This window comes from Furipterus horrens, unplaced genomic scaffold (genome assembly GCF_987537825.1).
Source record: "Furipterus horrens unplaced genomic scaffold, mFurHor1.1.pri manual_scaffold_7, whole genome shotgun sequence".
In the NCBI taxonomy this organism is placed as follows: domain Eukaryota; kingdom Metazoa; phylum Chordata; class Mammalia; order Chiroptera; family Furipteridae; genus Furipterus; species Furipterus horrens.
The window spans coordinates 4,988,768-5,005,197 of NW_028327177.1; the positions used below are offsets into that span (position 1 = coordinate 4,988,768).

At 56.1% G+C, this 16,430-nt stretch overlaps 1 protein-coding gene across 1 annotated transcript in view; it reads right to left on the reverse strand.

Annotated features, from left to right (window-relative positions):
• The window catches only part of TG (thyroglobulin), a 198,031-nt gene that overhangs the window by 81,932 nt on the left and 99,669 nt on the right, over nucleotides 1-16,430 (reverse strand). Inside the window, exons 38-41 of the mRNA XM_090282726.1 lie at nucleotides 12,507-12,726; nucleotides 10,675-10,768; nucleotides 8,832-8,991; nucleotides 2,281-2,483 (exon numbers count right to left, since the gene is read on the reverse strand). Coding sequence (XP_090138852.1) covers nucleotides 2,281-2,483; nucleotides 8,832-8,991; nucleotides 10,675-10,768; nucleotides 12,507-12,726 — 677 coding nt within the window. The remainder of the gene's footprint in view (nucleotides 1-2,280; nucleotides 2,484-8,831; nucleotides 8,992-10,674; nucleotides 10,769-12,506; nucleotides 12,727-16,430) is intronic.

Consider the following 16,430-nt stretch of genomic DNA (forward strand, 5'->3'; position numbering starts at 1 on the left):
AGGAAGATGGCAGAACAGCACCCTGTGGAGAGGAAAGGACAAGTACGAGGCCGGATGGATCGTGGTCTCCTTACGGAACATGAAGGAGAGAGATGAAGTGGCAGGTGGTCCAGCTCCCTGTCGGGGATGGTAACAATGCCCAGACAACGCCACCCCCAGCATCTTCCTGAGCAAGGACTTCAACACCGGGAGGGCTGGGCAGAGCAGCAGTGGAGAGCCAGCAGGCCTGTGGCCGTAGTCTCAGGGGCCTCCCTCCTTCCGTCCTTCCGCTGTGTTACGTAAGAGTCTCCTCCTTGCTCTCTGCCTCCAGCGCGGTCCCCCTTCATTCACCCCCCACCCTGTTCTAAGAGAGGTCCCACTAAAGGGAAGCAAGTTTCCCGCCTGCTTACAAGCGTGCGTAGCGGCACAATTCCCAACAGCCAAGGGGTAGGCACAACCCCAGTGTCCAGTGACACAGGAACCGATAAACAAAATGGGGTGTCGACATACAACGGAATATTATTCAGCCTTAAAAAGGAACGGGATTCTGATATAAACTACAGCATGGGTCATGGATGAATCCTGCAGACATGCGAAGGAAAATAAGCCAGACGCCAAGGGACAAACGGCGCACGATTCCGTTAGCATGAGGTGCCTAGACAGGTAAGTTCACAGAGACAGGAAGTAGGAGAGCGGTCGCCAGGGGCTGAGAGGGTGGAAGGGAAGTAACAATTTAACAAGCCCGGAGTTTCTGGCTGGGTTGATAAAGGGTCTGGAAATGGTTAATGGTGAAGGCCACACGACCTTATAAGTGGACTCAAAGCCACTGAATTGTACGCTTAAAAGCGATTAAAATGGCGAACCGAACCAAACCCCAAGCGAACACACCAACCCTTCCCCTGGCGATGGCTCCCATGTGCTCGGGATGAACCCCACGGAGTTCAGGGCGGTCCGGCTGCTCTCCGCCCCCCAGCCCCCCACACCCCTGCGTGGGCAGACCTGCCTCTTGTGGCAAATCAGGACTCAGCTGACCTCAGTGAAGAGTCAAGGGTTCCCCGGGAGCCTGGACTCCGTGGACACAGCCCACACAGGCCCCAGCGTCTCGCTCAGACCACACCCCTCCTGAGAAGCGTTTCTCAACCCCCCTCCTTCCCTGGGCTTGGTCGGGGCTTCTCTCCGAGCCATGCTAAGACCCTCTCTTTGCCATCGGCTTCCAGTGCTTGCCCCGCACTCCACAGCTTCCTGAGAACGGGGACGTGAATGATTTAGCATGCCATTTCCAGCAGCCAGCACAGCACCTGCCGGACACTGGACGCTCAGAAACATTGGAAGCTGATCGATGGCAGGATAGTTTTCAGGGTTTACGTTGCTGTCAACCAGATTATTTCTTCCAGCACAATTATTGTTGTCATCATTATATCATAATTATCAATCTCATTATATCATCATTATCATCACCATCATGATCTTCATCATCACCACCACCTAGCAGGTGCTTCAGACCATCCAGCAGAATTATGAGTGTGGAGTTCTATTCTCTGCCTTCATTCAAGAATCAGAAACTCAGCTGGGCAAACCTTTGCAGCTCTGTGCCCGCCCTGTGACTGCTGACTCGGCTGCCTGCCACCCCTCAAATAGCCATGTGGACCAGCACCGGGTCCCCTACCTCTCCTCACCCAGAGGCGAGGAAACATCAACGAGGCGGAAGGGATTAATGAGAGTAACAAACCACCCAACATTGTCCCACTGTGAAATGCCACCAGAACGGAGGCAGGAGGCTGGGGGGGCAGAGCATGGGCTGCTGAGGAAACCAGACAGCTTACGGGAAGATTCGAAGTTCAAACCCAGAGAAGATCAGGAGAGCAACCTGGGAGGCAGACATGAGTGCTCTTGGTTCGATCTCTCTCCTGTTTGGGTGATGCTGACAGTTGCCATCAGCACGTTATTGGCCAAACTCTACCCCCAGCGTGAACTTCTTCCCGCGTCTCCACCAGAAGCCTTCTCGTCCCGACATCCTGTCCCCTTGTGTCTGACTGTGGACCAGGGAGGTCATGGAGATGCTCTAGTGAGGCTGCCCCAGGAAACAGAGCACCCCCGCATCTGGGATTATTAGCTCCCCTGGGGAGCCCCTCAGCACCCTGGCTCACATGTACACGGGGTGATGGCCATGAGCAGGATACACACTCAGAACAAAGGATAAGGGAAGCCAAGCCCTGGAAGCCAACTGGCCTCAACAGGCAAGAAAGGACGCCCTCGCCTGGCCGGCACCTGCGGCAAGGTCACGACCCGACGGCAACTCACCATCAGCACGGCTCTCTGGAAGAGTCTGGAGCCGCCAGCCCCGGCGGTCAGAAGGTGGATGCCGGCCATGTCAGCTCCACCGCGGTCGGCTGCCAGGGCCACCCGCCGAGGGTCCCCGCCGAACACGCCGATGTGGGTCTGCACCCAGGTCAGAGCTGCCGCCTGGTCCAGCAGCCCCCAGTTGCCTCTCAGCTCGCCGGACCCTTCGGAAAGAGGAACGCCTTTCACTTTTTGTGACTCTGCAGCTGGAACTTGAGTCCCCTGCGGGGGCTGCCCACATGGTGCCTCTGGGGGACCTGGACTTCCGTCCACACAGGTCGGGACTGGGGTTCCGAATACAGTGTGGCCAGTGGAAAGAGCATGAGCTTGGGAATAGGAGCCTCTCAGGTGTGGGGTTAAGAGACCTTGGACATGTCACTGCACCTCTCTGGACCCCAGCTTCCTCAACCGAGACGAGGCGGCAGCCAGGGCAGCTGCTCAGATCAGAGGCAGCTCACGTCAGGCCAGCCCCTGGCTTTGCCCGTGGGTGGGGAGGAGATGGAGGTCCCACCCACAGCTTCACCCACTGCCGGTGGCCCTCCACGCCCCTCCCCCCAGCGACGGCCGGGCCTGGCCAGGCTCTGGACTCCCTTCCTTCCCACTGCTTCATCTTCCGTGACCTTCAGTAGCATTCAGCTGAGTTGATCTCTCCTTTTTTCACAGAATTCAGTAACTGCATATTGAAAGCTTAGCACTACTTTTTTCTAATGGAATGAATCAGACACACACACACACACACACGTGTCCACACGAAAATGTACTGCAAAAACATTTTCTTCTTGGTGTGCTGGGACACTACATGCCCAAGTCATTCTGACCCTCCTCTGAATTTAAAGGACCCTCCTTGTCAAGCTACACCACTCACTACCCCAGAACACAGGCCTGCTTGGGTCTGAGCTGAGGCTCACGCCTTCTTGGCTCTAGAAACCCCAGGGGATCTGACGCCTTCAATGACCAGCTAGATGCTGGGGACACTCGGGAGCGTGTCAGCATCCAGAGCACCTCCAGCTCCGGTCCCCCCACACTTCTCCAGGAGCCTCCCCAACAGCCCCGAAAGTCTGTTCAGTCCTCCACAGGCTCCACTCTAAGCTGCCTGAGCGGGCGCATTCCCACAGCACCTGGTCTCCTCCAGTGCAATGCCACCCACCCGCTCGACCCCTGCACAGCCCGGCCGGTGGGTCCCGACACCTCCGCCCGCTGCGTCCCCACGCCCGCCCTGGGTGCTCCGGGGTCTCCCCTTGCGTGCACCTCTGCCGCCACAGCTCCCGGTACTTCTCACCGGCCTCCCGTAGCAGCTCCTTCCTCCCGCCAATGAACTTCCCACACCATATCCAGAGTGGGTTTTTCCTTTTACCTTTTTATTGAATTTATCGGGGCGTCATAGGTTAATAAAATGATGTAGGTTTCAGGTATGTGATTCTATAACACAGCATCTGTGCATTCTACTGTGTGCTCGCCACCCAGGAATCTAGTCTCCTTCCACCTCCGTGTATCCCGGTCCTTTAAATTCGTATTTTGATTCTCTCTCTCTCCCTCTCCCTCTCTCCCTCCTCCCCTGTACCCTCTCTCATACACACACACACACACACATGCGCGCGCGCGCACACACACACACACACACACACACTGTGCCCTCCCCTACCTAAAATCTCCCACTTCGTCCCCTTGTCCCTAGGATGTGGTCTTAGTTTTTGCAGTGCATTCAAGGCCCCAGGGGACAGGGTCACACATCTGACCTGCGCCTGTGCCCCAGCCCCCAGGCTTCCCATCAGTGGCTCAAACACACGCGTGCCATCCTCTGCCAGGCCCATGCTGGGCACGTATGACTGCCTCAGCCCAGAGCCTGCTCCCTGCCCCCCTTAGCTTTCTCCTCTGGCCCAGCCCTCCTCCCAGCTTCAACTGCGTCCTCAGTTCACAGGCAGCCCTCGGGGGAAGTAAGGTTCCCCCTTGAGGATACTGTCCCCAAGGCCATCCCTGATAGACTGAGCCGCCACCAAGACCAGTGGCACATGACAGGCCCTCAGTAAATGTCAGGAGGACGAAGGACCATAGTCAGGACGAACAGGACTTGGTATCAGGCGAGAAGCTTGCCCCCTGTGCTCCCAAACAGGAAAATCTTGCAGCCCTGCTCCCCAGCCGGTACCCCAGAGCTGACGAGGACACCAGCTCAGAGGGCAGAGCGGCGCACGTGCCGCTTTCCTCTGGGAAGACTTTCCCAACTTCTCCCAACGCACTTCGGTGCCGGGGTTGGAGCGAACATGGGCACTGTCCTCGCCAGGGACCTCTGCACCTGCCACATGAATACATTTGTTCCCAAGGCCTCAGGCAGAGCTAGAAAGCAGGACATCCCCGGAGTCGCATCCAGCCCCTCCAGTCTGGGACGTGACTCCCATGGCCCGCATTTCCCGAGACAGTGGAGGTCTGAGGAGGACAGTCCTGACTCCTGCCACCCGTATCAGTGTCACAGTCCCACGGTCAGGGCCAATGCCGACGTTCTGGGGTCTGCAAGGCCCTTAGAGGTCAGACCTGAGGCAGCATTCACGAGGCTGCTCATCAGACGCGTCTGAATCGGACTTGACCTCGTGCCAGGCACCCTGCTCGATAGTGCAGAGAGCAAGACAGACCGGACCCGGACTCTCCGCACTCACGGCCGCAAGGACGGGCACAGACGGCAGCTCGCTAGCCGGTCTGAGACACACCAGCCCCACCCTTTACTTCACGGTGAGGAACTGAGACTTCAGAGGGAAAGGGGTTGTTTAGGTGCGAATTTGAGATAAAATTCAGAGTTTAACTCCAATGCACACAGAACTTTTTGTCCTAACGTTCAATCCAATTGAACAAACATTTCCTAAAAAGCTATAATGTGCAAGGCACTGTGTTATTTTTCATTAAAAAAAAAACAATCAAAGTGCCCTATTTATGGAACTTTCTCTGCTCCCAAGCCTTCCTAACTCCCTCCTCCCTGCTGAGTCAAGTCCAAACTTCCTCTGGGCTCTCCAGACCCTCTCAGGGCGACGCCGGCCTGGACAAGCAGTCTGGGTTCCCCGGGTCCAACACCAACCCGGCCCAGCCGCCTGGGCCCACGCACTGTGTCCCCGTCCATTTCCCCTGCAGCCTGGCTGTGGCTGAGCCCTGAGACGCCTCAGCCGCAGGGCCCCACGCCCATCCCACCCGGCTCGGTCCTGCCACAGACAGGAAGTGTCCCATGATGCTGGGGACGTGAAACTGGAGAAGGCTGCTCTCCGCCGAGCGGGTGTGGATGGTTCCGTGGGGAGGTGGGTGTGAGCAGAAGACACCTGGATGACGTGACAGCTCCCCACTCCGTCTGCCACGGCCGACCCTGACCTACCCTTCCGCCTGCCCATCCAGTCGGAACCACCCCAGGGAACATTCCGTCATCCCCCCACTGTCTTCTTGACTCTTGCCTGCACATCGGGTTTCTTCAAGGACCCCTCCAAAGCTCCTTCGCTCAGTTCTGGGCTCACAGCGGGTTCCCACCCAGTTTTATTGACGGCCATCAACAGAAGGCAGCTCGGAGTGTTGGCTTAGCGCACGGGCCGTGGGGCCAGAGGAGCCGGCCACAGGCCCTGGATGGGTTACTTAACGGAACTCGATTATCCCCATCTGTGAAGTGGGGACAATAATAGTACCTACCTCGTTCGGTTGTTATGACAATTAAATTAGTTAATATTGGTAAATGGAATAGAACAGTGCCTGGCATAAACTCTGTAGCAGTCGTCTGATTTTTCTTAAATGAAGTAAAATGGGTTTAGGCTCCAGCATTATCTCAGAGATGCCCTTTGCAGGGCCAGCCTCATCTTCAGCAGCACCTGTGATGGGTCACGCGCTGGGACAGGCCTCTGCCCTGTTGTTTCAGCTAGTGAGGGTGGCAGACCCTCTCAGGAGGCCTCTGCGTGCCCCAAGGGTGATGACATAACGGTAATGGGACCGTCCCTGGCCTTCTGTCTGGCTCCCTGGCCAACACTCACTTCCTCTGCTCCTACGCCCTGCGGAGGGTCTGCAGGCCCTGGTCCACGCTCCCTTCCTCTGACCCTGCGTGCCATGGCCCCCTCTGACCCTGGCTGCATTGCTCTGCCAGAGAGAGAAGGGTAATCACTGAGCCCTAGGCCCCCGGGGTCTGTCCCGCCAACAGGATCCAGGCTGGAGAACGGCCTCTCCCGGCCCACCACCAACGCCCCTGCTGCCTCTCCGCCTGCTCAGTGCATCAGGAGCCACTGTCCCCTTGAAGCGCTGCTGCGTTGGGCCTGCCTTGTCTCGCAGAGAACACGGGTCTGTCGAGCAGGCCACAAAAGCAGGGCCCGTGTGCGCGGACCTCTGGCTCCCATCCCTTATGCAGTGTGGTTGGGGCGCTGTCTGTGCTCTGGGCTGCACCAGCCAACGCCACACACAGGTGCCCAGCGAGATGATGCGCTTCACTGCTGGTGGACTTCCCTGACCGGACTGTAACGTTCCCTGAGGGCCCTCCCCGGTTCCTGTTGCCTGGCTGAACTACCGGGAGTCGCCAAGGAAAAGCCGCGACATCCCGGGGAAGTAGGAAGTGCGAGGGGGTCTTGCAAATCACGCAAAGAAAAACGACCAGAGAAAGGAATGTGGAAGACCGGCCCTGCTCTGTGATCCCGAAGGCTGCTTCCAGACACCCCTGGCCACGGGCCACAGTGTGTTTCTTCTGCTACGACCTCCAGGGTTTGTCGCCCACCGTGCCACTCGGAGCTGCGGGGCATGCAGCTCCCTCACCTGTCTGGGCCTCGGGGTCTCACCTGTGACACGGCCACATGGCACTGGCCTCACAGAGCTGCCGTGAGAACGACACAGGCTCACGCAGGCCAAGGGCTCGGCACGTGTAACTTTCCTTCCCTCTGGCTGATAGTTTTGCTTTAAGCACAGCGACCAAGGAGCATTGCAAGTCAGGATGGGAAGGGTCAAGTGTTCTGGAAGTTTCCTTGGCTTTTCCCGCCAGTGCCCTCTCAGCAGCAGAAATGAGCTTGCCTTCTCAGAAGCCCACGATTCTCAGTAAGATTACAGTACATGGAATCCTAATCCTCCACCCACACGGGGACAGACGACAGGTGGAAATTCCCTCTGTTCTGTCTGGAAATGCTCTGAGCCAAGAAGGCAGCCATAGCTGTGGGAAAGCTGCCTGAGCAGTGCTCAACAGGAAGAGACCTGGACTCCCCCTCTTCAGAGCCTTCGAGGGTTGTCAGCCGGGCATTTGAAAGAGGGGAGAAAACCCAGGCAAAGTGTTGTTGGGGTTCCAGCAGCTGACTCTGCTCCCCTGAAGGAACTCTGCAGTCTGTTTATCCCCCACGTCTCCCACCTCGGCAGCTGGTGGCATTCTGTCTTAACTTGTTGCCTATTTCATGTTTGTTCTACAGGCCCAGAATCTTCTTCATGGTGCTCACGGCCTCATGCCAGCTGGCCCGTCGGCCCTCATTCCCCAGCACCCCTGGGGTTCTTGCTGGATGCCCACCCCCATCACCCACATGCTAGTCCAGGCCATCATTCCAGTCCGACTCCCTTGCACCCACCCGATCCTTGTCAGCAGGCGAGACACCCCAGGTGGTAAGTGGGATCCCGGGAGAACAGAGGTGAGGCTCAGTGCCCAGCCGGGAGGTCGCAGAGGGCCCTGTCCCATTCACTGCCTCACCTGAGCCTCACAGCAGCTTTGGAAGTCGGGTAAAATGGTCCTCATTTTACAGAAGAGAAAACTGAGGTGCAGAGAAAGAAAGGGTGTTGCCCCAGGTCACAGAGACAATGACTGGCTCTTCAAATCCCAAGAGGGCATGTCAGTCCTCTACCCGACACCTGCGCTCCCACTGTCCCACTGGTGGGGGCTGGAGTGGCGAAGATGTGGAAGGAAAATGGGGTATTGGCCCAAGCCTCAGGCACGCCCGTGGTTGGGGGAGGACAGGCAGCAACCAGGCGATAAATGTGTCTGTGACTGGAGGGGACAGACCAATGTCCACGAGACAGGCAGGAATTAAAGGGGAAGCACAGTGTGGATGCAGCCCGCACTCCCAGGCAGACGGCTTCCCTGCAGGCACAAGAGCTGCTGGACAATAAACTCCTTCCAGTTCTCCAGGGCGAGTCAGCCCTGGTGATGAATCCTGGATCTGCTCCTTCCTGACCATGTGACCTTGAACCAGTGCGTGACCTCCTGGGGCCTCAACACACACACACACACACACACACACACACACACACACACACTCTCTCTCTCTCTCTCTCTCCACATCATACATCACAAGATAAGACATGCAACATCCTTTGGACAGATTCAGGCACCAAGTTCAATCAATGGCAACTATCACCTGGTCTCTGGGTGTCAGCATCCCAGGGGGCCTCCTGAGCATGCTGGATGTTCCACTGGGGGCTCAGCTGGGCCGGGGGGAGGCCAGGGACCAGGAGGGAATGAGGCTTTGGGAAGAAGGGGCTGAACACATACAAAGCAAGCCTCAGCTCCGGGATCAGCAGCTCACCAGCCAGCAACTCACCAGAACTCAGAAAGCCAAAGACGCCCACTCGGTAGCCAGCAGTGACCACGATGAGGTTGCCGATGGCAGCCAGGAAGGAGCCGTCGAGGGCCGGGCTTCCCTCGTTGCCCTGACCCTCCATGGCGTTGTGGAAGAACACCAGTACGGACGCATCGGGGGCCTGTGGGGACGGGAAGAAATGTGGGAGCTAGAGGTTGACCCATTTTCACCCACTGGAGCTTGGGGAGGGCTCCTTCCCCATGTAGGAGCCAGATTCTGAGCCTCCCTGAGCCCACGTTATAGGCTGAAATGTGTCCCCCCCCAATTCACACGCTGAAACCCTAGCCCCTAGACCTCAGAATGGGACTGTATTTGGAGACAGGTCCTGTAAAGAGGTAATTAGCAGGTGCATCCTAATCCAATACAACTGTTGTCCTTCTAAGAAGAGATCAGGACACAGACACGAACCCACAGAAGGAAAACCGTATGAAGAGCCAGGGAGAAGAAGGCCATCTAAAAGCCAAGGAGAGCGGCCTCAGAAGAAACCAATCCTGCCAACCCCTTGATCTTGAACTTCAGGCCTTTAAAATTATGAGAAAATAAATGTTGTTTAAGGCTCCAAGTGTGCGGCACTTGGCGAGAGCAGCCCATGCAAACTAAGAGACCCCGTTTCCCAGAGAAGGAAACAGGGTCACAAAGAGCGAAGACAGTCGGCCTGCACTGCAGAGTGAGCCGATGGCTGGAATGGCAGCTCACGGCAGATTTGCAGCCCATGTAACAACCATGCAGTCATCCAGAGCCCCGGTTCTGACCGCTAGCTTGTTCCAGAAGGATGTTCTGGGGCCATGGTGCTTGGGGATGGTAAGTAGCTCATCTGAGCCCACGCAGCGGCTAGGAGGTCACAGAGCTGGGCTTTGAATCTAGGCTGACCCTCTTATATTGGACTGTAACGTTCCAACTAAGGGGGCCAACACCCCAACCCAGCCCAGGGTACGTGCGAGGCCCCAGGGGGCTCAAGCCATTGCGGTGTCTGCTGTGACTTCTCCACGCCACATGCCACAGGCGCCAACACAGTGACAGCAAGCCCTGACCGAGGACCTGGCTCGATGGCTGCTGTGCCCCCACTAATGACTATACACACCCCATTCCGGAGGTGCGAAAGCAGAGGCTCAGAGGGGTGAAGTCACTTCTAAAAGCACCTCCAGAAGAGAAGGGGCCAACCCAGAAATCCAGCCCGGGGCTCCCCTCCCAGCACACTCTGCTGGGTCCTTCCATCTTTTAGCTGTCGATTCTTCATATATGAAGACTTTTTTAATGTCGTAGAAAAAGGCTGGCTCAGGGGGCCCCGGTTTCATTCACTAAGGGCTATCACACAGGTCAGGGCTGGGCCGTGTGTCCCCCACTGGAAGCACCCCGAGTTATTTTCGTCAGGCAGCATGCCAGCAAGGGGGAAGGCTGTCTGGATCGCTGCAGCGAGAGTCCGTGCAGCGAGGGCCCGGTGTGAGGTGAGGCTCAGCCCGCAGCCTCTGAGACCCCGTCAGCCAGGGGAAGAGTCCTCACTGCCGTCCCCTCCCCTGCAGGGTCAGTCCCCGTGGGCCCACGCACTACTGTGGCATTCCAGGTTATGGCGGCCACACTTCTCCACCGTGGCCGGGATGGGGTGGCGGAGCAGCCAAGACAGGAACGGCAAAGCACTGCAAGGAGGGGCGCTGGGTTTGCAGTCGGGAGATGAAATCAGGCCTCCACTCAGCCCAGCCCCTGCGTGTCCCGAGGGGAGAATAACCTGAGTGGGGGTGAGCTGCGGGGAACGGGAGTTGCTGATGGGAAGTTTTCAGGCAAACACAGCCGAGGCTTCACAACTCACCATGTTCTGAGGGACGAACACGTTGAGATACAAGCAGTCCTCGCTGACGGCAGACGACGTGGGTGTTCTGATGCCTGGCTGCCAGCAGCTGGCCCTGTAGGTAAAGACTGTCTGACTGCCCAGGGAAACGACCAAAAGGACATAAAGGACATGCCGGTGTCCCCTTCCAGCCCAAGAGCAGCGGCCAGAGCCCACCAGCTCTGTAGGAACTGGGCAGCAGTTAGGTCCCTGAATCACTGCATGGAGCAGAGCGCACCGGCCCCTCCATCACATGTGGACTTCCGAGGAGCACGGTAATGTCAAGTCACTGATATTTGGGGGTTTATCTATTAGAGCATGTAATACCCCCTTAACCACTCACCCCCTCCCCACGCACCACTCAAACTAGAGTGCACTGCTCTGCCACCAGGGAAATGGCAGTGACAAGTGAATTTCAGGAAGAGCTGGGTGCCCATCACTGTCTCTGCTGCAGGCCAGTGGAAAAACATCCCCCAGAGACAAGGCACCAACCCAAGACAGAGAGGGCACCATGGATGCTGCTCAGGACCTGGGCCCTTCTTTGCTCCCCGTTCAGGCCTGTCTCCAGATGAGAGGTCCAACCTGCTTTCTACACTGGTACCAAGTCTGAGTGAGCCAGTCGGAGCAACTCCTGGCCTAAGAGCTGAGACCACGTCTGGGACACACCTCATGTCACCATGATGGCAGTTTAGTCAAAAGACGACCCTCTGACCCTACTCATCCTCCAAGCCTCATCAGCACTGGGCTCTCACGGACCAAGCCCCCTGGTTCATGTTCACTCAAAGCCTATGGGACTCGACCCCTGCGGCGGTCGAATGGGTCTATCCCAGGACGGGAGAGGGCTCCAGTCGGCGCCTGTGTGTTACTTTTGTTTCCCAAAGGGGGAGAGTTGTCCGTGGCGCGCTGTTCTGCATTCTGCTGCCACTGCCCTAGTGGAAGCCTTTGCCAGCCCTTGCCTGGGGGATTCAAGAGCCTCCTATTTCATCACCCTTTCCGGCCTACGCAGCCACCCAGGAGTTGGCTGTAGGTGGCAAGGGACAGGGAGGACCCAGCTGCCTGAGGAGAGAGTTATGCCTGCCTGTGGGAAGGGCAAATGCAGGTGGCAGGAAGAGAGAGGAGAAGGGGCGCTCTTTTCATGAGCCTCTGACCATGATTTAATTAGAAAAATCACCAGACCTCTCGCATGTCAGCTGCTAAAGTGGTATGTGCAGGGGAAGGGGGGCGCAGAACTGAAAAGAGTTGAGGAGGGAGGGAAACAGAACATGAGTACTTTTTCCCCTTCTTTTTTGCAAGTTTCTGTTAATATTGTCCCTCCTGGGAAAAAAAGCTGTCTTTAATTTTTTTCTTTGCATACTTTTTCATATACCTTTCCTTCTTGCCTATATTTCTCAGCACAGCTGAAGTCAGACATGGCCAGGAAGCGCAAATGATGTGTGTGTCCCCTCCTGCAGGCTCGGCCCAGAGAAACCTCCCCCGCAGACTCCCCCACAGCCTCCCTTTCCCGGATGCAACGCCAAGGGAGGTGCATGCTGCCGAAGGCAGACCCTCCATCAGCTGGGTCCCCGAGTCACCGCGTGGAGCAGAACACCTCACCCCCGCCATCACCAGAGGGGCTTTACAGGAGCGAGATAATGCTAAGTCGCTGTCATTGTGGGGGAGGGGGGATCTGTCAGAGCACAGGATGCCACCTTAACTGTACACCCCACGCCCCATAAAACACTCAAACGCCAGCACACCACTCTGCCGCCACGCCTGACTTTGGTGGATGAGAAGGACAGAGGAATCCACCAACGGGCACTGCACTCAGCACTTACCGCGGCTTGGTGGCGGCCCAGGACCCTGTCCAGTTCGCGGGCTCCGGCGCCCGAAAGCGGCTTTCTGCCAGGGGCGGGGCAGCATACGGCACTCCCAGGAACTGGTCCACTTGCTTCCACGAAGTGCCCACCTGGATGGCCTGGGACCTGCCCAGCAGCTGGCCGTAGGGGGCGACGGTCACAGAAGGTGCAGAGGTCCCAGAGCCGAGCAGAGAGATGTCTGTTGGGACAGGGAGTGGGGGAGGAGAGGGAGAGAGAGCAGTGGGTGTCCTGTTCATAAGGAATATTCTGAAAACGCTTGAAGAAACAAACACCGCTCTTTGCAGGGCTTAGAAATATGGGTCATTCCTTCGGACCCCAATAGCTTACATCTAGCGAGGCAGGGGCTCCATGTGTAATAAGAAATAGCAGCAAAGACAGCTGGTCTTCCCCAAGCACTGGCTGGGCAGAACGCAGCTCCAATTCTTTCTCTCCTGGTCGTCAACTAGCTCACCAGTTCTTCCCAGGAGACTGACCCAGGCCACGACGCCTTCCTTACGCAGCACCCTGGGCAGACGTGCGCCGCAATTCAGATCTGGCTGGGTTTTTTAAACAAGCGCAGAACACAGACATGCAACATGCAGTCTTCCCTGGGGGTCGGCAGTAGGACCCCATCACCAAACACAAGCATTTCTGTGATTAAACGCTACTACGAGAAAGAATAAAGGATATAATTTCTTCAGTCACAAAATCCAGGTCAGATTTTGCCACCAAATGAGTTTGCCCCAGACTTAAAAAGAAATCTCTTCTCTGACTTCTAGGACATTCAGGCACCGAGTGACAGCCAAGGAACTGGGGGCCCACACCGGCGTTTCCCCGGTGAGAGAGCCAGGGCAGGGCCTGGGGCAGGCGGCTGCCGGGCTTCCCGCTGACGTGGGATTCCAGGCCACGCCTTCCTGAACCCCAGCTCCGATCTTGCCTGGTTCACGCAGGGTCAAGGGCCTCTGCCCATACCTGCAATGTCCTCCTTCCCTCCATCCCAACTCCACCTGGTATACTAGGTCAAGGCTGGTGCCACCTGTCATCAGAGCCCTGTGCTTCGGGGCACCTCCCAGCCCCTCCTTGTAATGCCAACCACCCGGCCCTCATCAGCCTCTCTGAAGTCCTCTCTTCTCTCTTCCTACTAACCTGCCCTCCACTCATTCATTGATTTACTGAACTGCCAGATGCCATTTGAAGGGACGTGAGGCAGGCCTGTGTCTGACTCCCGACAGGGCTTCGTGCCCCCAGCCCCCGCACAAAGGACAGAAACACTGGCAAAGACACGCATTTTCTCTCTCTCATTATTTCCATCAGGTATGTTCGCTTTGCTCGGCTTCACTGTCAGCTGATAGAGAGAGGACGCTGTACTGTTCCCTCGGCAGCTCCTTCTGTTTGTAACACACGTGTGATGACTAATGGGAGCCTGCGACAGGAGGCAGACAGACAAACGGACCGGCCGACAAAGTCCGCCCTTTCCTCAAAAGCTGAGTATAATGCAGAGGTCCCACGGAAGGTGATTTTGCCCCCAGGGGACATTTGAAAATGTCTGGAGACATTTTCAGTTGTCACCAGGGTGACGGAGAGAGGCCAGGGATGCTGCCGAACGTCCTGCCATAGGTAAGATCAGCCCCCCAACAGCAAAGAATTTGCCAGTGGCCCTGGGGTCGAGAAACCCTGGTATGCCGTGTGCCCATGACCTCCAGGCCCCTGAGGGTCGGCGCTGAGGAGGGAACTGACGGGTGGTCTAGGAAGTCGAGCAGGCCTGTGTTTTATGTTACTGACCTGCTACTTTGGAAAACTTCCTAATGTTTTGGACCCTCAATTTTGCTACCTGAAAAGTAGAAATAATAGCAGTCCCTACAATGCAAAAATGTTAGGAATAAATAATAGCATGCGTGTAATGCTCCAAACCCCGTGACTGGAAAACGGCAGCTCAACATATGAATAAATGAGTGAGTGAATGAATGAATAAATGAAAAAGAGGGAGGGGAGAAAGAAGAGGGAAGGAAGGGAAAAAGGGAGGAAGGAGGGAAACTGAACGAAACCTCCTCTGCTGCAGAAGCATCGGAGCGTGGGAGCGGGAACTCAGAACGGAAACCGAGGCTGGAAAGGAATCGCTGCTGCCTTTCAGCCTGGCCTCTGCCGCCCATCACGGCTGATCCCTCCCCACCGGGCCCTCTGACAGGGGTTCCCGTCTCAGCTGGCAATCCCAGGGCCTCAGACAAGTGTGCCGGGCTGCGGGCACTCGGGTGGCAGGGCTTTCTGAGGCCGGTCTGGGTGCTCTGCAGGAAACGGCCACATTTCATGAGCGCGGCACCAGCTGAAGGGGGAGCAAAGACCAGAGACTCAAACGCGAAGAATTTCGAGGGAACGCAAGCTCGCTTTCCCACGGACAGTGGCATTCAGCCCTCCCTCGCCGAGGCTGCCTGATGGATCCCAGCCTGAACAAGAGCCAACATGGGAAAATGGCAGTTCTCCCTCCTGAGCTCTTCTGCAGAAGTGGTGGACTTTTTCCAGAATAGCCACGTATTCAGGCCATTCGGCTATTTCTTCACCACTTGGGTGAAGAAAATGACCAGTAGCTCCACAGGCACATTAGGTACAAGCGATGCTTCTGAAACACACGTGGGCAGGCATCTTCTGCTGCAGGTGAGTGTTTCATATGGAATTTAAGCCACATGCAATTCATAGAGAAAGGGTCTAATTTACTTTATAGAACCAAAATGTCAGATTCAGGCATTTCTCGGCAGGACTACCACACAGAGCAGCTACATGGGTGAAATATGCAATTGCGATCTGACCTGACTGAATAATAGAAATGGCCAAATAGAAGACGAGGCTGGAGGTTGAGGGCCCAAGGTCTCAGTATTTCCCGGCCTCGGGGACCCTCTCATGGTCTGAGGTGGAGAAGGGGTAGAAGAGGACAATTATCACTGGATCCAGACAACCAGGGTGGGGTGGGGCCAAATCCAACTGCTACCTAGTTTTATAAACGAAGTTTCATTGGCACACAGCCACGCCCGTGGGTTTACAGATCGTATTGTCGGGGGCTGCTTTCCTGGCGCAATGGCAGGGTTGCGTCATTGTAACAGAGACAATAAACATTGTGGCTGTAGAGTGCTGACCTCTGCTTTTTAAGATAAGATGGCAGACATAGCCCATATCTCTAAAAGTTATTAATTTTATCAAATAAGCATGTCTAATTGGGGAGGTGTATCCCCTAAGCCCCTAGCTCCCATGTGTCCCATTACACAGATCTTACCAATGTCACCTCGTGATGGATTTATATATATGTTCCTATCCTCTTGCCTGCTTCACCCCTCAGTCTGCAGCACCTAATAATGTCTGACACATAACAGCATCTCATTGGTTGTTTTTAAGCCAAACCAAGCCAGAAGCAGCTGCCCTTTCCACAGTGGCTCTGATGTGGTCTTAGGCCATGTGGTCCTGTGGGAGAGGACGGTGCCTGGAAACTGGAGACCTGGCTCCAAGCCCCTCTCCTGTCACGACCCTGTGAAATCAGGGGAGTCATAACGTCTCTGCGCCAGAGCCTCCTGATCTCCAAGGGGGATAAAAGCCCTTCTTTTACTCCCTCACAAGATTAGCGTGAAGACCAAATGAGATAAGGCACATGAGAGAACTTTCTAAACTACAGGACAGTAATAAGAAGTGGTCTGTGTAATTATTTTACTAAGAAACTCAAAGGCCAACATGGCTTCTCTCACTAAAGGAATAAGTGAGCAAAGACGGTGTGGAGAAGATCTACACCGGAAGGGGGTTGTCCACCTTCCTTCAGTCCATCCCAGGGGAGCACCACCGAGCCCACAGTACCCTTGGCTGACTTTTCTTTAAGAACCTCAAAAGTCACTGCCCACAAGTCACCACGTGCTTGGACAGCGCCTC